This window comes from Saccoglossus kowalevskii, chromosome 10 (genome assembly GCF_978046115.1).
Source record: "Saccoglossus kowalevskii chromosome 10, keSacKowa6.1, whole genome shotgun sequence".
NCBI lineage: Eukaryota > Metazoa > Hemichordata > Enteropneusta > Harrimaniidae > Saccoglossus > Saccoglossus kowalevskii.
In genome coordinates, this window is record NC_140650.1 from 17,417,053 (window position 1) to 17,438,963 (window position 21,911).

Sequence of the window (21,911 nt, forward strand, 5' to 3'; positions counted from 1 at the left end):
GACGAGTTCTTCATTGTTCATGAATGTTGTAGCGCTGTAGTCGTCGCGCTGCGCTCATATAAACAAAGATGGCGACTTTGACTGTTGCGCAGATCAACGAGTACGAACTGACAATTTTCATGTGATTGGAAGGTATCGAAGGAGTCACCGGCGGTAATTAGTGCAAGTCGCGCCCAGGTCAAACCTCATACTTGCGGGAAAATCAATGTTTATTAACACAAATGTCGAACATGCGTAGCGCGACGACTATCGCGCTTTAATTTATGCAAATGAGACGAATATTTCAACTACTAGTAATCAATCGTGTCACGCAACTCCCCCTGTAATTTTCGAGAAATATGTTATAGCGCCCCTAGCGGCCGTCATAATCCATTAGGTCAGGGGTCATATCAGGAGGTCGAATATCCCGGATGCTGAGTCAACCCGGAACGGAATTTAACATGGCGTCCAGTCATCATCCGCAAGTAAGTTGTAAATCATTTAATCACGAATTTTCTTTGTCGTTCTTGACTATTTCTTTGGTAACTCATACATAAGATGTATTGCGTTTGAGGTCATGTCTCTAAATGCGTATTCCCGTTGGTGATATATGACATATTGAATGTTGATTTAATTATTTCCAGCCATTTTGTGTTTTGATCGTGACAATGTCGATCATCTACTGACTCCGGGAGTCCGAAAAGTGTTGTTGTTATTGTTTCTTTTCCTTTTTCTCTTCTTCGATATACATGTTTGCGACGACCTTCAGAAATAATACAGTCGTTTACATTAGGACAGGGCTGTTACTAATTCGGGGTATCACGTTAACAACAAGTCACAAACAAAAGAGTAATGGAACCAACTCGACCGCAGTAAACGATTGAGAACGTCATTTATTTCGACATTTAGAAAGACAAGTTGTACGTCTCTTAATAACGGTCTACATGTAATTTGGCACTCTTCTTTCGAAATAACCCCGCAATTTTACTAAGTGTCAAACAGTGGGGAGGTCGGGAGACTGTTTCCCGTATTAAACGCTGCACTTGCCCATATCTGTCGGACACCTTGCCCAAAGTTATCGTATGCAGCCCAGTGTACTGAACTATACCGGCTATGCGGAGAAAAACATTTCCAATAATATCTATACTGCCAATCATCATTAATGAAAATCCCTGTGGGTAGGGGGGGGGTAATTGACCTTTTGTACAACTTAGTGGGTACTTTTTTTTCACTTGGAAATTATTTTCGATGAAGTGATGATTCAGTAAAATTAAAATCCGGGGAACATACCTTTTTACATTCAGGTAAAAAATCAGTGAAAACAAACTTCATACAAAACTCCGAAAAAGTCTTTTCAGTGAAATTTAATTCCAGCTAAAATAAAATATTTTACAGTATACAATGTACATGTATGTATTATAGTTTTCTGTTTCATGTCAAGCAGAACAAAAGCCTTGTGTAGGGTCACTTTACCTATGCAATCGGGTCTAAATTTCATGCATCCATAAACTGTTAGTATGGTAGTGATGAACTTTCAATAATATGACGCCAAGGTCATTTAAGCTGTCTGCAGTGCTTTCTACTTTTATCTGCGTTGACTGAGAAAATGTTTTCATCTGTATGCAATTGCTTTTAAAGTGCCTGTGCAATGCCCACTCACACGCATCCCATTTTAGATCTGTGCCCCACTGAAATGGGCAATTATTGATTTTTTTGCTGAAAATGATTACTCGTATCCAAGTAAATTTGAGATATTTCCCGTGCTGTAGCCACGCCCACCTATCCTGAAACGGTCGACTGTTTCCGGATTTCCGACTCTCGCCGAAAGTGCGCCACCAAATGCAAAAATATGAGAGGAAGCCATACCCCTGAGCCGTACTTTTATATCACTGTGTCATTCAACGTACAACTGTACTTTTAAACGATATACATTTTTTAATCAGCGTATCTTTTGTCTGTTTAATTTTATTTTTGAGAGAGCGAATTTTTAGAAGTTGTTTTACAACAAACATTTATGATGGTTAAACGTTGTGTTGTGGGCGGTTGCAGTAATGCGTATAGTCATAGTGTAAGTATTTACACGTTTCCAATTGATCTGAAGGTGCGAAATCGGTGAACGAAAGCCGTGAAAATAACGAGAAAAGGTTGGGGTGGACTTCCTCCTAACAGCGTCATATGCAGTGTTCACTTCACCTCAGATTCTTTTTTTTTTGTGTGTGAAAAACTGTCCTTGTCCATGACAAAACAACTAGGTTTTAACGAGAAATGCCGACAATACAAAACGTTTTCGAAAAAATAGATTCCGAACCAGCCCATGATCACTAAGACGGATTTCAGAAGGAAGAGAGACGTCGAGTATGTGTTTCAAATGATTTGATTTTTTTGCGATCCCGATTATCGCTTTATAGAGACCACCCGTGTTATGGAAAAGCTGGCAGTAATTTTGATAATGACACGAAAACGAAGCGTCGGACAAACAGGAAATTACGCAGCCCTCAGGCTTTTTTCATTTTCGCAGGCTAAAATTGTCTGAATTGTTTGGTTATTGGTGTTAAATGTCAAATTCACACGTTTGTTGCCTTTACTTGCAGCTTGATTGGCGTAATAATTTACGGAATAAGAATCCGGGCTTGAGCTGTCAATGTATTTTTTTAATATGTCATAATCATGAAAATCACGCTAAATCCACTCTGAATTTGTCTGTATGTGAGTCGCTCTCAATTATTTTTGTTATCCAATTAAACGCCACCATTCACGCACTTGTCCCCCTCATGACCCGACGCGTTCACCCATTACAACGCGGCAGTCATTTATTTAGTAACTGTGTTTTGTCGTTTTTTTTTTTAAATTAATCACTTTATTTTATAAATCAATAGTGTCTAGTAACCTGCTAAATAACAAGACGATTCAGCCGTCAAATTTGATTTTGTCCAATGCCGGAGTCCAGCGACAGTGTACAAACGTGCTCCAGTGACGATAACGACCACGGTGACTAGCTACACCAGACCGGACATATTTCGCATCTGACTCAACCCCATGCAACAAACTTGATACTATGTGTTCATTATGGTCCATTCTTCATCGACGAACAAGTACATAAGTTGCAATTTAGTCAAAGACGAGAAAACAGCACAAGAAATTTGCCTTATTTACAGGTATCGGCAATGCAAGCTGCCCAGCAACTTCCCTTTCTGACGTCACAAGGGGAATTTCTGTATGCAAATGAGAAGCTAATGAGGAGCCTCGTTTTAAAATACGCAAAAATAAAGTTTCCGTAGACTGAGTTTAAACACATTTTTTCACTTAAAAAAAAAATATTTATGCTTAGAAACATAAAAAATAATAATATTTATGTATTAATGGATAATTTTAGGCGTGAAAATAGCAGCCATTTCACAGGCACTTTGAAGCTCTACTTTCTTTGCTACTTCATTGTAGTTGCGTTTATGTAGACGAGTGAGAATCATTAGCACTCATACACATGTATCCATGGTCATTCAAGAAGTGTTAGAAATCAGTTTCCTGGAGCTCCCTGCCATGTTGCAATTGACTTGAGTCAGATTGTCTTATCTATTTTGGCTTCCTTTAAATGTGGACAACTGTATACAATGTAGCACTGTAATCAATGTGTCTTTTTCAGGATATACAATAATAGAATATTGGACTGACATATCATACTACAATGACTCACTCATTCTGCTTAAACTTGTTTCAGAATCAAGTTTTAGACAACATTCCCAGGCAAGTCACATCTAAAGTATTTATCCAGAGGGATTATTCTGAAGGATCTGGTGTCAAATTTATTACCAAATTTCCAACAGATTTAGAAGGCAAAGTAAGTATTTTTTTATGGCTATATCAGAATAGTGGATATTCCGCTCACTGCAAGATCCCGTGAGATACCTTGACAACGGTTGTCAGCCATGTGACACAGGTCAAGCTTTGGCTCAAAATGGCATCCTTGCATAACGTTGTACGTTGTTTGTTGACCTTATTTCCACATTGATTTGTTAGTTTTATCGTTCTTTTTACGTTTGATGATGGATGATGTCGACAAACACACAGTGCTACAGCTCAAGAGCCTTTCACATAAATTATGTGTTTCAACATTAATGAATACTGGTAATCGCTTTTATACAAAATGTATGACATAGCTTGGATATCGACCACCCTGAATTCGTTGTGAATGCTTAGACCATGCTTCAACAATGACCTGTTACTTCATGCCATATTCAGTTTACCTATCAAAAATTCCAAGTTACCAATTTTTGAAATACCCAAGTCATTTATTAGGGGAGGATGTAAAGCTTGGCCAAGTGAGATCTCGCAGTGAGCGGAGTATGGCTTATTTAATGGAATTATCACCTTGTAGTATCAATGCAGTTCACTGTTTGCTGGTTGCTACTGTCTGTGAATCATCAGTATCAATTGGTCATGCGTTTCCATTCGTTGCAAGTGTCAGAATGTTCGTGTAGAAAGTTATTAGGAATTCCAATAGAAGTCATACATTGTATATTAAAATATTACTTATTTTGATTATAGAAACATTGTTTTGTTTTTTTTTCGTACATACAAATGTACATATGAATGTATACACTACTACATGTCATAGAGCATATATGATACTGTCTGAATTGTAAATTTTTTTTTCCATGAGAACTGAATTTATGAAAGTCTTTAAGATCTCAGTGATATATTCACTTATAAATTTTGTTGATTTTCTCTGGGGAAAATACTTTACATTACACTTGTTCATGTATGTTTGAATAAGATTTAAAATACACATGGATGAATAGTTTTGAAATATCATTTTGTTTTCTTCTTTTTTAGATTGAACATTCAACGTTTCAAGACACAATAGAAAAATTGAATTCTATGTTCGCAGAAGCTGAAGAGGTTGGCTCGCGTTCACACTGTGAGGGCTGTCTGGCATGTCTTACTGGATATACTATTTTTCTTTGTTTACCTACACACTATCAAAAGGTATAGGAATATACTTTATTTGCTTTTGCTGTTATACTATCTGGTTCATGTTTACATGCTTTTTTGTTTGGTATATATATGTCAACAACCAGACCCTTTTTAGCTCCGCTGTTGACTTTGTCGAGCGGAGCTTATCATACTGTATGAGTGATTGTCTGTCGTCCGTGTAAAGGTTTTACTTTTTCGACTTCTTCTTGAAAACTACAAGCCTGAATGCTTTAATACTTGGTGTATATGTACCTTGGGTAGACCTCTCTTAGGTTTGTTCATTTCGTGATGATATCTTCAATTCTCTAATTTTGGTGAATATTTTTGTCATTTTTAGCTCCGCTGTCGACTTTGTCGAGCGGAGCTTATCATATGAGTGAAGTGATTGTCCGTCGTCGTCCGTGTCAATGTTTTACTCTTTCGACTTCTTCTTGAAAACTACAAGCCTGAATGCTTTGATACTTGGTGTATATGTACCTTGGGTAGACCTCTCTCAGATTTGTTCATTTCATGATGATATCTTCAATTCTCTAATTTTAGTGAATATTTTTGTCATTTTTAGTAATAAGTGATATTTTCAACTTCTTGTTAAAAATTGCAAGTTCAATTGCTTTGATATTACATATATAGGTACTACATGTGGACCTCTCTCAGATTTGTTCATTTTGTAATGATATCTTTAATTCTCTAATTTTGGTGAATATTTTTGTCATTTTTGGTAAAAAGCGATATTTTCGACTTCTTGTTGAAAACCGCAAGTCCAATTGCTTTGATATCACATATATAGGCACTACATGTGGACCTCTCTCAGATTTGTTCATTTCATGATGATATCTTTAATTCTCTAATTTTGATGAATATTTTTGTAATTTTTGGTAAAAAGTGATATTTTCGACTTCTTGTTGAAAACCGCAAGTCCAATTGCTTTGATATAGTATACATATAGGTACTACATGTGGACCTTTCTCAGATTTGTTCATTTTCTAATGATATCTTCTGTTCTTTAATTTTGGTGTGCATTGCTAACAGCGGAGCTATCTCAGCCGACAGGCTGCTTGTTGGTAAAAAGTGATATTTTCGACTTCTTGTTAAAAACCACAAGTCCGATTGCTTTGATATTACATATACATTTGTATAGGTACTACATGTGGACCTCTCTCAGATTTGTTCATTTTGTGATGATATCTTCAATTCTCTAATTTTGGTGAATATTTTTCTCATTTTTGGTAAAAAGTGATATTTTCGACTTCTTGTTAAAAACCAATAGTTCAATTGCTTTGATATCACATATATAGATAGTACATGTAGACCTTTCTCAGATTTGTTCATTTCGTGATGATATCTTCAATTCTCTAATTTTGGTGAATATTTTTGTCATTTTTGGTAGAAAGTGATATTTTCGACTTCTTGTTAAAAATTGTCCGATTGCTTTGATAATATACATATTGTTCATTTTCTAATGATGTCTTCAGTTCTTTAATTGAAATGTGCATTGCTATTAGCGGAGCTATCTCAGCCGATAGGCTGCTTGTTGTTTCTAGTGGTCTAGAATACGACTCTCCTGAACACATTACTGTGGGTGTGTGTTGTTGTTGTTGAAGGAAGGAGACTATAACTTGTAACTGGCTCATCTCCTGAACTTAGTTTATGCTCTAAATCATGTTAAATAATTCACCTTTTGTTGATGGATTTTATTTATAACATGTTTGGACTGATTTTAAACTAGTTTCACTGTCCTGTAAAATACACATGATAATTCTATTCAAAAACCATGTACCGTAAAATCAACCAAGAAGCTGCTGTTTCTAATACAGATTTTACACTACATGTATGTGTGAGAGTGAAGACATGACAAGTGTTGACCACAGATAAACATTACTGGTATATGTAATTTGCTTAACAATTACATGATAATCACTATTCTGTATTCCTAGTTACAGTAATCTTTTTTGATTATCAAAACCACTATGTTGGTGGTATTTCTTGTACCTATATTCACAATTTCAATGTTTTTTGTCATGCAGTGTTTGAAGCGGATAGCAAGGTTTGTGCAGGAACAAAATGATACGATATATGTGCCTAGGGGCCTCATGATTACAGATCCAATGGAAAGAGGACTTCGAGTTGTATCCTTTTATTTATTACCGGTAATGAGAAATTATGATGTAATACTTTAAGTACCAGGGTAAAGGCATGAAACTACATGATACATTACAACAAGCTTTAAACACAATTCCTGGTGGTGCACCCATGCCTTGTCTTGTGGTGTGTAACCATTAATTCATCCTTTTCATAGAGTCAGTCTTTTTACTGACTGTGTTGATTTTCAGTGTACTTCTCTTAGCCACTTGGTTCTCCATCACTACACTGCTGTTTTAAAAACCACAATTTATATACTTATCACATGATGCCGCCTGCACACCAATCTTGTACATATACTTGTCTGGGCTTCCTCTTAGCCTTCGTCTGTGGTCAATGAAAAATTCATTTAGATTTAGCTACAATAAATTGTGCCACTATCATCATTATTGCCTAAGGATAACTTTCCAAACCATGTCATGTCATGCCAGTAATGTTTCCAATTTTCTGACAAATTCGTGTTTTTATTTTCTTCCCATTTGCGAAGTAGCTAAACCAGTTGAAAATTTGTGAAAAAAAGAAATATCGCATTTGCTGATGTAACTAAAATTAAGAAGCAGAAGCACAGCCAGTATACCATGTGTAAACTGGACACTGTATAGCCTGTTATTAGCATTGTAGGCAGCTTGTATGAACACAGGGGTAATGATTATTAAAATTGAAGCATGGTTGTCATTGCGCCAAAACTTTATGATCTATGGTTCCCATACATTTAAATATACCAACTTTGAATGTTTTGCAGAGCAATGCATATGAAAAGAAGAAATGTTATCAAGGTTAGACTAGGTAATTTCTTGGTTTGGAGTGCATTAAGTTCAAAACACATTTTCATGCTTGCCATTTTGAGAGTGCATTTGATTGTGAAAAGAATCACTTTATCAGCACAATTCTGACACTTGGGTGGCATGACCCTTTAAACGAATTAGATATATAGCATACAGTTTGAACCTATAAGTCTTTTAGTCATTGAAATTTAGCTTCTATTTGCCTTGACTCTTATTTTTCAGATTGAAATAAACATACTTCGTCAGGACACTTGATGGCAAAGTTGAGGTATAATTATTTGATGGCGTGTGTACAGTATACAGTGTCAAACAGTGTCTTAATATTAGTGAATTTACACCTTTATAATAGTGATTTGTAAAGACATACAGTAGTAGTCTTACTCCATGCTATGTAGTATCACATTCAACAACCTTAAACCTACTAGAGCACTTATTTTTTTCAAACGTTTGAGTTTTTACACTAATATAGAATAGATCAAAAGAATTTAGAACTTATTAAAAATGGTTGGTATCACTCAGTGTAAGAGTTGTATTGTCAGCAAAATTTTGTTGAAAGGCCTAAATTAGCTAAAACTCAAATCTGCAAGTTATAAAGTTGTGAGTTTAATCAAAATCTGATGAATTTTATTGACTAAATTATTATTGTATTCACTAAAATAAATCACCTTCCCTGTATAGCTGTTTTGAATTTTGATGCGGGTGTTTGCTAAATATAACAAACCTGCGAAGTACATAATTTTTATGTACATGCATGTAATTTTAAAAGTTCGCCTGGGCGCATTGGCAGCGCGAGTAAAAAAAGTGGTGATATCAATTAGGAAGTAAGGGCTGTGCACAAATAACTATGACCAATTTTAAGAGAAAATACTCCACACAAAATTTTATCTTAAATCAGCCAACAAAAAATCTTGGATGTGTTTTTGTAACTTGATGACACCCTAAAATTCTGAAAACCCAATTGCATGGATCTACGGAAATGCTCGGTAATTTGCTGATTATGGCAAAAAACACCTGATGCTGATATTTTGCTCATACATGTACATAATGTTGATTAAATGATGCATATTTCTGGAATTGACAAAGGTTTCAAATAAAATATTGTTGACAATGCATCTTTTAAGTTGTTATGGTTGCAAAGTGCACAAAGTACAGTGTACGTCAGGAACCCGGAGTGTTAAAAGTTGTATTTTGAGATCATTTGTACATGTATAGCTTTATTGGGATATGGGGACTATTATGTGAAATGTTATATGATGGTCTCAATTTGCACAAACAAATTTCAATTTTCCATTTGATATGTTCATATTCATTTGCTAATGCTTTTGATTAGTGTTATGACACAAAGATTTGTTCCAATATAACATTTAATAGCCACAAGACCCCAATGAAGCAACTCTAGCTATATATACACAGCTTCAAAAATGTTGTATTGGAATAATAAACCATTGCCTGATATACCACATGATATAGCACAGTGAGATGACATGCTTGTGAGTAATATGGAATAATGTGCAATGTTGAGTGGTATTCAGTGTTCAACAAGATTTCATTGTTGTACTATGGCACTTTTTCAGCAGCAACCTATCATTATTAATTTGTTTTGTAATGGTGGTATACTATGAATATATGCATCATTCTCTGTTTGAATATGTGACATCAAGGAATAATGTCAATGCTACATACTATGACGTCATGGTATAATGCTACATACTATAACTTTATGGTATAATGCTACATACTATGACTTCCTGGTATAATGCTACATACTATGACTTCATGGTGTAATGCTACATATTATGACCTGATGGTATAATGCTACATACTATGACTTCATGGTATAATGCTACATACTATAACTTTATGGTATAATGCTACATACTATGACTTCCTGGTATAATGCTACATACTATGACTTCATGGTGTAATGCTACATATTATGACCTGATGGTATAATGCTACATACTATGACTTCATGGTATGATGCTACATACTATGACTTCATGGTATAATGCTACATACTATGACTTCATGGTATAATGCTGCATACTATGACTTCATGGTATAATGCTACATACTATGACTTCATGGTATGATGCTACATACTATGATTTCATGGTATAATGCTACATACTATGACTTCATTGAATAATGCTATCGTACATACTATGACTTCATGGTATAATGCTTCATACTATGACTTCATGGTATAATGATACATAATATGACTTCATGGTATAATGCTACATACTATGGCTTCATGGAATTACTACTACATAATATGACTTCATGGTATAATGCTACATACTATGACGTCATGGTATAATGCTACATACTATGACTTTATGGTATAATGCTACATACTATGACTTTATGGTATAATGCTACATACTATGGCTTCATGGTATAATGCTACATACTATGACTTCCTGGTATAATGCTACATACTATGGCTTCATGGAATACTACTACATACTATGACTTCATGGTATAATGCTACATACTATGGGTCATGTTATAATGCTACATACTAGGACTTCATGGTATAATGCTACCTACTATGGCTTCATGGTATAATGCTGCATACTATGACGTCATGGCATAATGCTACCTACTATGGCTTCATGGTATAATGCTACATACTATGACTTTATGGTATAATGCTACATACTATGGCTTCATGGTATAATGCTACATACTATGACTTCCTGGTATAATGCTACATACTATGGCTACATGGAATACTACTACATACTATGACTTCATGGTATAATGCTACCTACTATGGCTTCATGGTATAATGCTACATACTATGGGTCATGTTATAATGCTACATACTAGGACTTCATGGTATAATGCTACCTACTATGGCTTCATGGTATAATGCTACCTACTATGACTTCATGGTATAATGCTACATACTATGGGTCATGTTATAATGCTACATACTAGGACTTCATGGTATAATGCTACCTACTATGGCTTCATGGTATAATGCTACCTACTATGGCTTCCTGGTATAATGCTGCATACTATGACTTCATGGTATAATGCTACATACTATGACTTCATGGTATAATGCTACATACTATGACTTCATGGTATAATGCTACATACTATGACTTCATGGTATAATGCTACATACTATGACTTCATGGTATACTACTACATACTATGACTTCATGGTATAATGCTACCTACTATGGCTTCATGGTATAATGCTACATACTATGGGTCATGTTATAATGCTACATACTAGGACTTTATGGTATAATGCTACATACTATGACTTCCTGGTATAATGCTACATACTATGACTTCCTGGTATAATGCTTCATACTATGACTTCATGGTATAATGCTTCATACTATGACATAGTAGTATATGGTATAGAGAGCTACTTCATTCTACAGGTTCATAGTATTGTTAATTTTCATTATTATCAAGGGATCAGTCAAAGTAATTTGTCTGAATAATAGTATGTATGCTAAATAGATGTTGGGTCATGTTATTGTAACCACCACTAGTGGATCCCCGAATGTTCGCTTATCAAGATTTCATCTCACATAGATTATAACTAGGAGGTAGCAGGATAAACATAATAGTGGTTTTAACCTTTTCACCACCAGTTCCCTCTTTTCATCACAAATTCACAATAAGATTGGGCCAAAAATATCAAAATTTGTTGGGTAAAAATTGAGTTAAATTGTGCCTGTTGGCTCTCATTTTCAGAAATATTGAAGAATATTAAAAAAAAAGTTTGACAAATTTGGGCGAGTAAGTCTGGTGTTGAAAAGGTTAATGACCTACTCAGACAAGGATTTTGTGTGACCCTCTGATGGTCTATAGGAAACTTTAACTTCATTTGCCCATGTCTATTTATACTGACAGTCATTATGTCAAAGCGTTATAAAGAAAAAATATGATTTGACTGTCGGTGTAATTATAAAAATGTTGTAATATAATGAAAAATAATTGATTAAAAAATTGAAACATGATTATAGCAAATATTGGGATGTGTAGGACACAAGCTATTCCTTATTTATGAAGCCCTTGAACATGGAGCATCAATTGAATTCATTTTTCTTTTGTGACAAATAAATGTTGCTATCAATCTATTGTTTTCTTAAGTAAGGTGCATCATGGGAGTATTTCTTTGCACAATGCCCAGAGATATGCTTTTTATTTTTCATGTTGAGGGCGCTATCCTTACAGCTTTGACTTTCCCCCATAGTTATGACCAGATTGTGTTTATGAATGCCATCAAATCGTGGTAATTCCTAGCGTAGGTCTGGGGAGTCTGTGTGCGTGTAGATATGCTGACACACACCATGCTTGTGTTTTTGTGTAGTAAACCATATTGTATATTTTGTAACTCAAGTTAGTCATATGTTATCCAGATTTGAAATTTATACTGCACAGATTATACATTGTGTTGAGAATAATGCAGGGAAAGGGACATCTTTAATTCGGGTGATTTTTTTTTTTTTAAACAGTTGAGAATATGTAGTGCTGTAGTTTAAACAGATTACACATTAAATATCTAGACTGTATTTTATAATTTTCATGTATTTTATCAAATTTATTATAAATATTATCAGTTCTTGTTGCCTGTTACATTTTCGTACATATATGTCTATAAAGGCTTTGTAATCATGCTAGCCACTTCATTCTGTAACAGTACATTGGAATTTGCTGTGAATATCAGAGAATCATTTTGACACCAGTCACTGTGACCTCTATATTGTGTCTTCTAAATATTTTATATGGTGGCGGTCGAGCATTATAAAAAAAGTCAGTGATTGGATTTTTCTTTTTTTTTAATTCAAATCTGTAAATATCAAAAAGTCTGAATTGTTATAAAATACAAAGCATTTGTAGCTCATAGTTGATGTAAATATTTTTGCAAGTTCTATGATCCTTGTGATGTTTTTGATTTGTGTACTGCATCATAATTTAGGGGGGGGGTATTCATATTAGATCCTGCCTATTGTGCTGAACTCAATATTGAAATTTACTGATAATGAATGTATTTGCATTGTGGGACTATAACATGAGGTTTTTAACTGGTATATGACAGCAGCAGTTTTGTCAGACTAGCTTTAATATTCAGGATGTGCGATTACATGTTTATTTTTCAGCTTAACATCTATGATGTACTTCATCTATGTGAAGTTTTATTTCCTAGCATCGCTGGTATACTCGTTCAATCATAGTTGCAGCATAAACATAATTCAATTTATTTCTACCACAGCTGTTATGAATTGGAGACATTTTGGTTTAGGATATCAAGTTGTTGTGAATATGTGTAGTTTAATTTACCATGTTTGCTCTATAAGAAGTGCATCTCCAATAGAGGCAATTACAAACATACATCACTGTTGTTGTTTACTGATTTACATAAATATTATTTATTTTGATCATCAAATACCACTTAAATTTATGTAAACAAATATAAGCAATACAGTAGTCAATTTGTTGCACATTCAGCACTCAGTCGACATATGACCATACAAATTCTAGAATTCTCATTGCCCAGTTCATGACAGCTGTTATGTAGAATTTATGGTTTAGTTAGATAGCTATGATTCACTAAATAGAACAGCATGCAAGTTTTGTATATTTTTTTTTCTGGTCTGTCTTGGAAGATAAATTGTATGTACAGACTATTTGTTTGATGTAATCTACAAAATATATATGCACAGCAACCACAAGATGCATGACAAATTTGTTGAGTGTACAGTTTGAAAATTGTGTAAACATGAAGTGTATTGCATCTTAGTTTTGTACAGTTCTATTTTATGTCAATAGTAAAATACATTTCAATTACAGTTATTGTTTGTTCTCGCTTTGTAATGTAACTTTTATGAGCAGAGCTATCATTTGTATGTACATCTGCTTTGTTTATTTCATGTCAAAACAAGACACAGTGACATATACTTTCATCGACTCAATATCTTGCCATTTTTAGCTCCGCTGTTGACTACTGTAAAACATGTTGAAAAAGCGACATGCAAGTTTAGCGAATTGTTGTAAAATGACGTAATAGCGAAATGTTGATTTAGCGAATCTCTCTTGTCGTTGATTTCCTGTCATCACAATACTTGTCTGTCGCGTGCCAAAACAAATGCACAGTTATCATCTCGATGAAACCAAAGAAAAACTGTAATTAGGAGGTAATTTCTGTTTACAAATCCCCAAGCCTTAGCCATTTAGAATTTATAATAAAGTCATTAGCGAATCAGTTTTCTCGCTAAATTCGCTAAAAAGACATGCTCGCGAAAGACATGTTTTACAGTATGTTGAGCTAGCTTATCATACGAGTGATTGTTCAGCGTCGTCAGTCTTCTTTATGAAAACTACAATTCTTATTGCTTTGATACTTGGTATACATGTACCTTGGGCAGACCTCTCTTAGATTTGTTCATTTCATTTCTCTAATTTTTATGAAAATGTTTGGTACAAAGCGATATTTTTTAACTTCTTGTTGAATTGATATTTTTACATCTTCGCCAGCCAAGGATCATTTAAGCCTCAACATTAACCCTTGGCAGATTTCTCCAAGATTTACTGTACGTCGCATGCCCTCAAACGATTATAAGATTCACTTTAGCTCATTTGCATCACCCAATCAGAACTCAAAGAAACTACCGGTACTACATTACTTGGTAAAATTAAAATGGCGGGATCAAATAAACATGCTGCTAGCTTTTTCTCTGAACGAGCTTACTGATTATTAAAAGAAAGTGCTTAGTGCTGTATCTGAAGAAAATGACGTATTTGTTGCAAACACAGTCCCTCAACTGTGTTGCAACGAAGACCAAATCAGTTTCGACGGTTTACTAAAACGAAACAAATATTTGGACATTCGTCGGCATTCACTTGCCCACAAAAAATTTTCAACGTTGGAATAAGATATTTTGGAAACGTGTCAACGATTATAGACCTTCTGTTCTTGACTGTGTAAATCAGCGTGAAGCCTACACGCTGCCATTGTTTTAATCTGTGATGAGCTCCCAGATTTTCACATTTACGATAGAGCAACTCTGATTGGTGCCGCCAGCTCCTTGGCACACCCAATCAAATAACTCAATTTAGCTGCAGTGAAATACAGCTTTTCCTAACACGATCACGCACTGGTTCGTGGGCCAGTTTAGTGAAACTGCGATTTGAACCGTATTTTCAATATGCACCACAAAACATTTATTTTTACATCATTAATATGGAGCAACAATTCTGTAGCTGTCATTGTATTTACTTCACAACCTGCATGATACCTAAAGGCTTCCTGTCTACTCACATTCCCCATTTTCAATTAAGTCAAACTTATAATCCATCAGTAACAACTGTCAGGTTTTCAATATGAAGATATGTTGTAAATGTATATAGCATGCCAAGAGCATCCTCGTGAATTTAGTTTTGGGGCTGTATCTTTTAAACTTTTGCAGGAACATACTAGTGGAGTATGCATTACACATTGAATCATGCTATGGTATTGTGCTTGCAGGGTTATATTGTGTAGAATATTTCTATATTTAACCCAATGCAATACCTCCTTGATGGGCTGAGTACACGGTGCCTCTCTTGCTTGTGAGATCTTAATTCACTAGGAACATTAGTGTTATGCAGTGCACAAAATAACAAACTCGGGCCCGGGATTCTAAATATAAAACAGCAGTCAAAGTTGTGTACAACCAACAAGAAAATAAAGTCTTTTTATTTCAAAGTCAGATGGAAGGAAAGATATCAATAACATGTACAACATGAAAGAAATGAGTTATGTAATTTCTAAAATACAATAGTAGATGAAATAACATGTTATTTCGAAAACACAACATTGAATGTTACACTTACATGTACATTTACTATAATTTTCAGAGAGTTAGGGGGTTATAAATATACTAAATGGTGGCAAGGTATTTGTAAATTAAAAATATAAATACATACTTTTTATACCCTGATAATTTGTGCGCAACCATACAGATTATATACACTTAACTAACAAAACCAATGAAGCTATATTCTTAGTGCGTACAAGTTACATATATTGTATGAGGAAATCTTCATCCCCGTACATGGAAGTTTACCAAGAGCTATACAATATATAATTAGCTTTGAAAGTTGATATTTTCAATATAGTTATGCTTGCTGCTCAACTGATATACACAAGGCTACATATTTCAATCATATATATATACCAGACATTGACCAAAACTCGGCAAACACTTGTTGACAGGTGGCTGCAATGGTATGTATACATACTATACACCAACAATTGCATTTAACTGTATACTGGATTATTGAATAACTCAGACATGCTTCATTCACATAAACTTATACACTACTAATAGAGCATGTACAATTACCAACAGTTTGTAGCAGCATCACTGAAAAACAAATAGCCTGGATACTTTTATTCAAAACCACACATGGAATTTGGGTTTCAAGTATAATACAGACACATGATAAATGTCACATCTTGGTCCTATCGGCCCTGTGCATAACTCGTGTATTGATCTTCCAGTGTTAAAGACAGATAAACTGATTCTAGAAACAGTGCTAGCCAGAGTAGAACTGTGCAACTTAAAATCTTATGATAAATGCACTATACAAGTCTATACAGTACACAGTGAAATAAATATTACATTAATTGCACCAATATAAATTTGTAAATTGGTCACCCTAACAAAGTAACGTCACATAATAACTTGTCATCTTACAAACTGCATAGACTTCAGATACCTGCATGATTTAACACAAGTACAAACATAATGTAAATACTAAAAGACATCATTCATTTTGGAAAACCGAGCAGATACTGAATAAACAGGTACTGAATTTCGAATCTCACAGAAAATACACTGGGCGATGAAGGCTCACATGAAAATATTACTAAATAGCTTTTTTTAATTTAGAAGTGTGCATATGCCACTCAGAGCAGATCTAGTGCAAAATGATACTCCTCCCAAAACCAAAAACTAATCACCAATGTTTAACAATGCCCTCTCGAGCAGAGTGGTATATCAGTTATTTTTCCAGCCCTTGACTTTATGGCTTTGATAGATTGTATTGAGATCTGCCTTCTTTTAAATGATGACAAAACTTTGAGCAGAAAATACCAATATATGACAGAGGTGGAACACATCAAAACAAAATTGAGATACATTGCTGTGTGCAAACGCACACATGTTTTAATTAGTCAGTTTTTACCTTTTTAGTTATCTCACTCTGAGTCATGCTAACTGATCAAGAAACAAAATGGCATTTTGAGACATAGTTTTTGTTTACAAGATTCTGATACTGTATCTATAAACAAGACTTGATTTTTTTTCTCTTGAAAAACAAAATTTAAGTTCATATATCAAGTTGTAAACCTATATTAAAAACAATTTACATATTTGTTGCATTGTAAGCAACAATCGTTGAACAAAGCATGTGATACTACTATCAAATACTTTATTTTAGCTGGAATTAATTTTTGCTGAAAATAGTGTTTTGTATGGAATTTATTTTCATTGACTTTTGATGAGTTGAATGTAAAATATAGAAAAAAAATATATTCGCTGGATTTTATTTTTCAAGGAATCATTCCCTCAGCGAAAATAAAGTATTTTAAAGTACCCTGATAGTATACAAAATGTATCTACTGAACACTAGCACCAGTTATAGTCTCTGGAGATGTAATGGATAAACATGATTGTGCAGTGTTGAGCAGGTACATTGTAATACTCCCATATCTGCTCTATTTGAAGTACCGGTACATGCTGGATCATTATGACTTATTGTGACCATGTGTGTGTCATTTACATGAGCACATAGACTAATAATGGATCAAATTTGGTACATAACACACCGGTAGTAGTATACCAGTAAGCCACGGCTGGTTATTGTGTCACTTGTAACCCTGAATTTCAATATTAACATTTTCAATGTCCAAGAATCAAAATACATATTTGTCACAAAAAGGGCTTGCATTTAACACTTGAAAACACACCTGAAGTGTTGTAAAGTTAGGTAAGCTCTTTAATGCCAATGGCAGATAAAAGACTTGCGTTAAAGAAAAGAAAAACAGACGTTTTAAAAAATTATGAAAGATGAAAAAATGCTTAGGATTAAAAATAAATAAATAAGCCATGCATCATGGAATTACTTGTTTGTTTTTTTAGTACTTAATTAATACACACACACAAATTCATTTTACATTCAGTGGATCAAGCTATTAGCATAGGTTAGGTGAACTGACATACCGTATTAATCTGGGTTTGGTTCAAGTCACCTTTTCACAGGCTTTCACGTGACTCATTTCAAAAGTACTATTGACCAATAGAATGCAGCTCTTCTCAAAACTCGAACAACCTGTTGCCAGGCATTAATAAATAATACATGTTTTTAATACTTTAATCTTTGCATCTCAAGCAAAATGTACAGCAAAAAAGGGGCTGGCAATCTTTTTATATCATTTGCCAACAAAAACGTTGTGCGAAACACATTTACCAGTAACAGAAAAAATCTGGCAGATCAGCACAAGTACCAACAGTATTTTGAATGAGATTGTAAATGTTGGATTGCGAAAATGTGAAAACAATGTTCATTTTGTCAGAGTTGAACATCAATTAAAAAATATGGCAAACATGCAGTGAATGCTTTAACTAAAAATAAAACAGGAATAATTCAAGACTCGATAATTTTCATTTTAATCTCCTTTCAATCACTTTTTAGATACATGCATAAGTACCTAACTTTTAAAATTCAAAATTCACAAAAAATATATTTCAATCATATATTATTATATATACCGTAATGTAATTATATTGTCCACGCATACCATACCATATCTAGCTAACCTAAAATTGCATTAGGGTACATGTGCATGCATACATTGCTCAGTGACTAAGTGCTATTTTTATGTATGCAAGACAAATTGGATTTTGCATAGACATATATTGCACAGAATACAAATAATCTACATATACATGTAATGTACTCACTTTTAGTAATGACCAACATTCATGTGACAAACTGATATGTCAAATGTTATGCAGTCTGTGAAAAAAGGCTAACTGTACCTCAGTTACAATATCACCTAAGTTCCACTAAGGATTTATTATAAGGGCATGCAACTCGTGTGATATACGATGAAGATCCCACATTTGGAATTAAATTACAAAATGATCACAAAATAATAAAACGTGTACTAACAAATACTTATAGATACGAGTGAGTCTTGAAATGCTCAGATTGTTTTTTCTAGTGTCCTTACATATTTTTAGAGCATGTATTACATTTATCTTTTGCCTATTCCATTACTAAGATGATCCACAATCAAGCCTTTCGAAAATAATCATAGCATTGTATGGATCTTATTTACATATCACCATATATGGATAACTATTACAGTTGCATACCCTTAGGTACTACCAGTATACCTTATAAAACCTAGGACATCTCATTATTATGCAAAATACCCCCCAGTATAGCATCCAGTATGCCAATAAATATGAATCAAACACTTTACAAATGTACATTCATGTACTTGTGATGCCAAGTTTTTCATACAAAACTAATTTGGCCTATAGTACTGCTGACTCACTGAGCCAGTAGGTTTAATATTATATAAATAAAAACATTTCAATCATAAGGGGAAATCAGTCAGTTGGCATATACATGATAAATAAATGTGATCAATTTACTGATTTTTACTATACAGAGGCAACCATCTTGAATACAGCTTGAAACTCAATATAAAAGAGACAGTAGAGAAACAGGTTGCATACAAACACCCTATTACACAAAGGACATAGAAAACTTTCTTGGGGTTTTTGAAACCGAAACTGTCATCTAACTCAGGAGCCAATCAGTAAAGGCCTTACAGTCAGCCTTACATTTTGGTTTCATAAACCCTGGAAAAGATTTTTCGTGTAATGGGTTTTTCGTATGCAAGGGATTTTTCCACAAAAAAAAAAAAAATTCACCAAAATGTTGTTAGCGGTTAGTTTAATGTTACATGTACCCCAATGAAATGTTTGGCTGTAAAAGTTTGTTGTTTTTGCACTGATGTGTAGGAATCTGAAAAACCCATTGCTCAACTTGTCTCAAGTCGTATTCAAGATGGCTGCCCTCAAATAGTAAATATCGGTAGATTAATCTAATCTTTTTTTATTATCACTTGTACGCCAGCTGATGGTGGTTAAATGTGTGTTAGTTTCTAAAAACAGACTAGTCTAAGTAATAATCAATTTCCCAAAGTCAGCACGATGGATCCAATTTATCAGTAAGTACATTCTGAGTTGGCACCCTCAGTGATGATGTTGGAATCAAAGAAGGTACCCTGTGCATGTACATGTGTGATGGTATTGTGAGACGAAATTGAGAGGATTATATTCATAGCAGGTACAATTAAAGTACATACGAAAGCTTACATTTGTAGTAAGAAGTGTCCATAAACTGAGACAATGTATATGTGTGTGTGTAAAAAATCATGAAATGTATATTCAGTGATTATAGTTGTATGAATTGGGTCAGACAATTCTTAGATCTCAGTCTCATTTCTAGGGAAACCATGCTTTTGACTTGCCTCTGTCTCCGGGAACCACGCCTCATCAGAGGAAGATTGATACTTGTGATATGTTCACGTATTCTACTCATGGGGGACGCCGTCGGGCTTGAAGCAATGGATGAATTGTTACTTTCAATTTCAGCTGCACCAGAATATGGCGGTTTGGTGTCACTCCTTCCAGGTGATGACACTGATATGGCGTAATCTGTCAAGCAGTTTTCACTTTGTGACTTAACAGGACTGCGTGGTGGTTCAATAGATGCCATTGATAGCACATTCAGTTGTTGGCTTGATGATTCACTGCTCACAGTTTGTGCTGTAGATGATGTAATCGACAGCGATTCATTTGTGACTTGCTCAGCTTCACCACCATTATAGTTGACATCACCATTAACACACTGAGCTGTTCCACAACCCAGTGTCCTAGTGAGTGAGTCATCAACTGAATCATCTGTCAGGACATCATCAATGATATCTTCAAGGATCTCATCAGAACTATCATGCTGACAAAAATCCCTACCATTTGGAATCAGCGGTTCTGTTGAAATACTAAATTTTATACTAGAAGCTCCTAGTAATTTAATCTCTCCCTGCTCATCCTCATCACTATCAACTGTAAAATTCACACCCTTTTTTTGCTCCTTAACATATGCTTCTTCCTCCAGCAATTCAAAGTTGATTGTTTCCGCTAAGTCCCTGCCCTCGTGGCTAACACTGATTGTCCTTTCTAATCTTTGCATTGCCTTTTCATGAAGTTTCCGTCTTATTTCATCTGACAGTTCATCACATGACAAGAAATCAATTTCTTGCAGAGAGTTATTAAAGCTGCTTTTCCTGGCTGCGATTATACCGCAACTTGGCAGCACAATATCACTATCATCAGTGTCCACTTCTTTGTCTACAAAATCCCTCAAATCATCGTCATTGGAATGTTCGCTTAGATTACACACCACATCGTCAGCAACATCATTACCATCAATCAACACACCATAGTCTTCATTATCTGATGAACTACTACTTGGGGGAAGAGAAAATGCCTCCATCTCTGTGCTGTCTTTACTTTCAGTGCTGTCTTGCGGCAACACACCCTTTTGATGCCTCATCGAGGTACTACCACCTGCTGATCTTTTCAGTTTGACCTTCCGAATAGGATTAAAACTTGATATTTTAGTTTTCACATTTTTTATATAAGCCTTCGCCTGATCTCCAGCTCTTGATACCCTTGGTGTGAATGTGCTAGCACCACCACGGTGAGAACGTGGCGGTGGTACCGGCTTTTTCTGAACCATTTCTCGAGTAAGGTTTTCTTTTATCCAAGCCGAAAGTCGGGTCTGTGAAGATATACTAATGACCTCTTCAGGGGGTTTGCTTTTCCTCCTGGCCCAAGGGAAAAAAAGGCAAATGAATATATTTTGATTAATTTAATAAAATGTTGATGGTCTAGATGGTATTATTTCAAGTCTTGAGGCACCATAATAAAATCC

General features: G+C 34.7%; 2 protein-coding genes across 5 annotated transcripts in view; one reads left to right on the top strand and one right to left on the bottom strand.

Annotated features, from left to right (window-relative positions):
• The first annotated feature begins 380 nt into the window (after window positions 1–380).
• On the top strand, window positions 381–14,592 carry LOC102801426 (golgin subfamily A member 7-like). Its single transcript, XM_006812419.3, has 5 exons — window positions 381–464; window positions 3,695–3,814; window positions 4,810–4,962; window positions 6,975–7,076; window positions 8,097–14,592. Exons 1-5 carry the CDS (start codon window positions 411–413, stop codon window positions 8,127–8,129), a joined length of 462 nt encoding a protein of 153 aa, XP_006812482.2. The 5' UTR covers window positions 381–410; the 3' UTR covers window positions 8,130–14,592.
• Window positions 14,593–15,555: 963 nt separating this feature from the next.
• LOC102802450 (phosphatidylinositide 4-phosphatase SAC2-like) overlaps window positions 15,556–21,911 on the bottom strand; it is a 59,267-nt gene continuing 52,911 nt past the window's right edge. For all 4 annotated transcript variants that reach the window (XM_085504319.1, XM_085504318.1, XM_078013964.2 and 1 more), the window contains one exon: window positions 15,556–21,804. In XM_085504319.1, coding sequence (XP_085360445.1) covers window positions 20,370–21,804 — 1,435 coding nt within the window. In that variant the 3' untranslated portion in view covers window positions 15,556–20,369. The remainder of the gene's footprint in view (window positions 21,805–21,911) is intronic.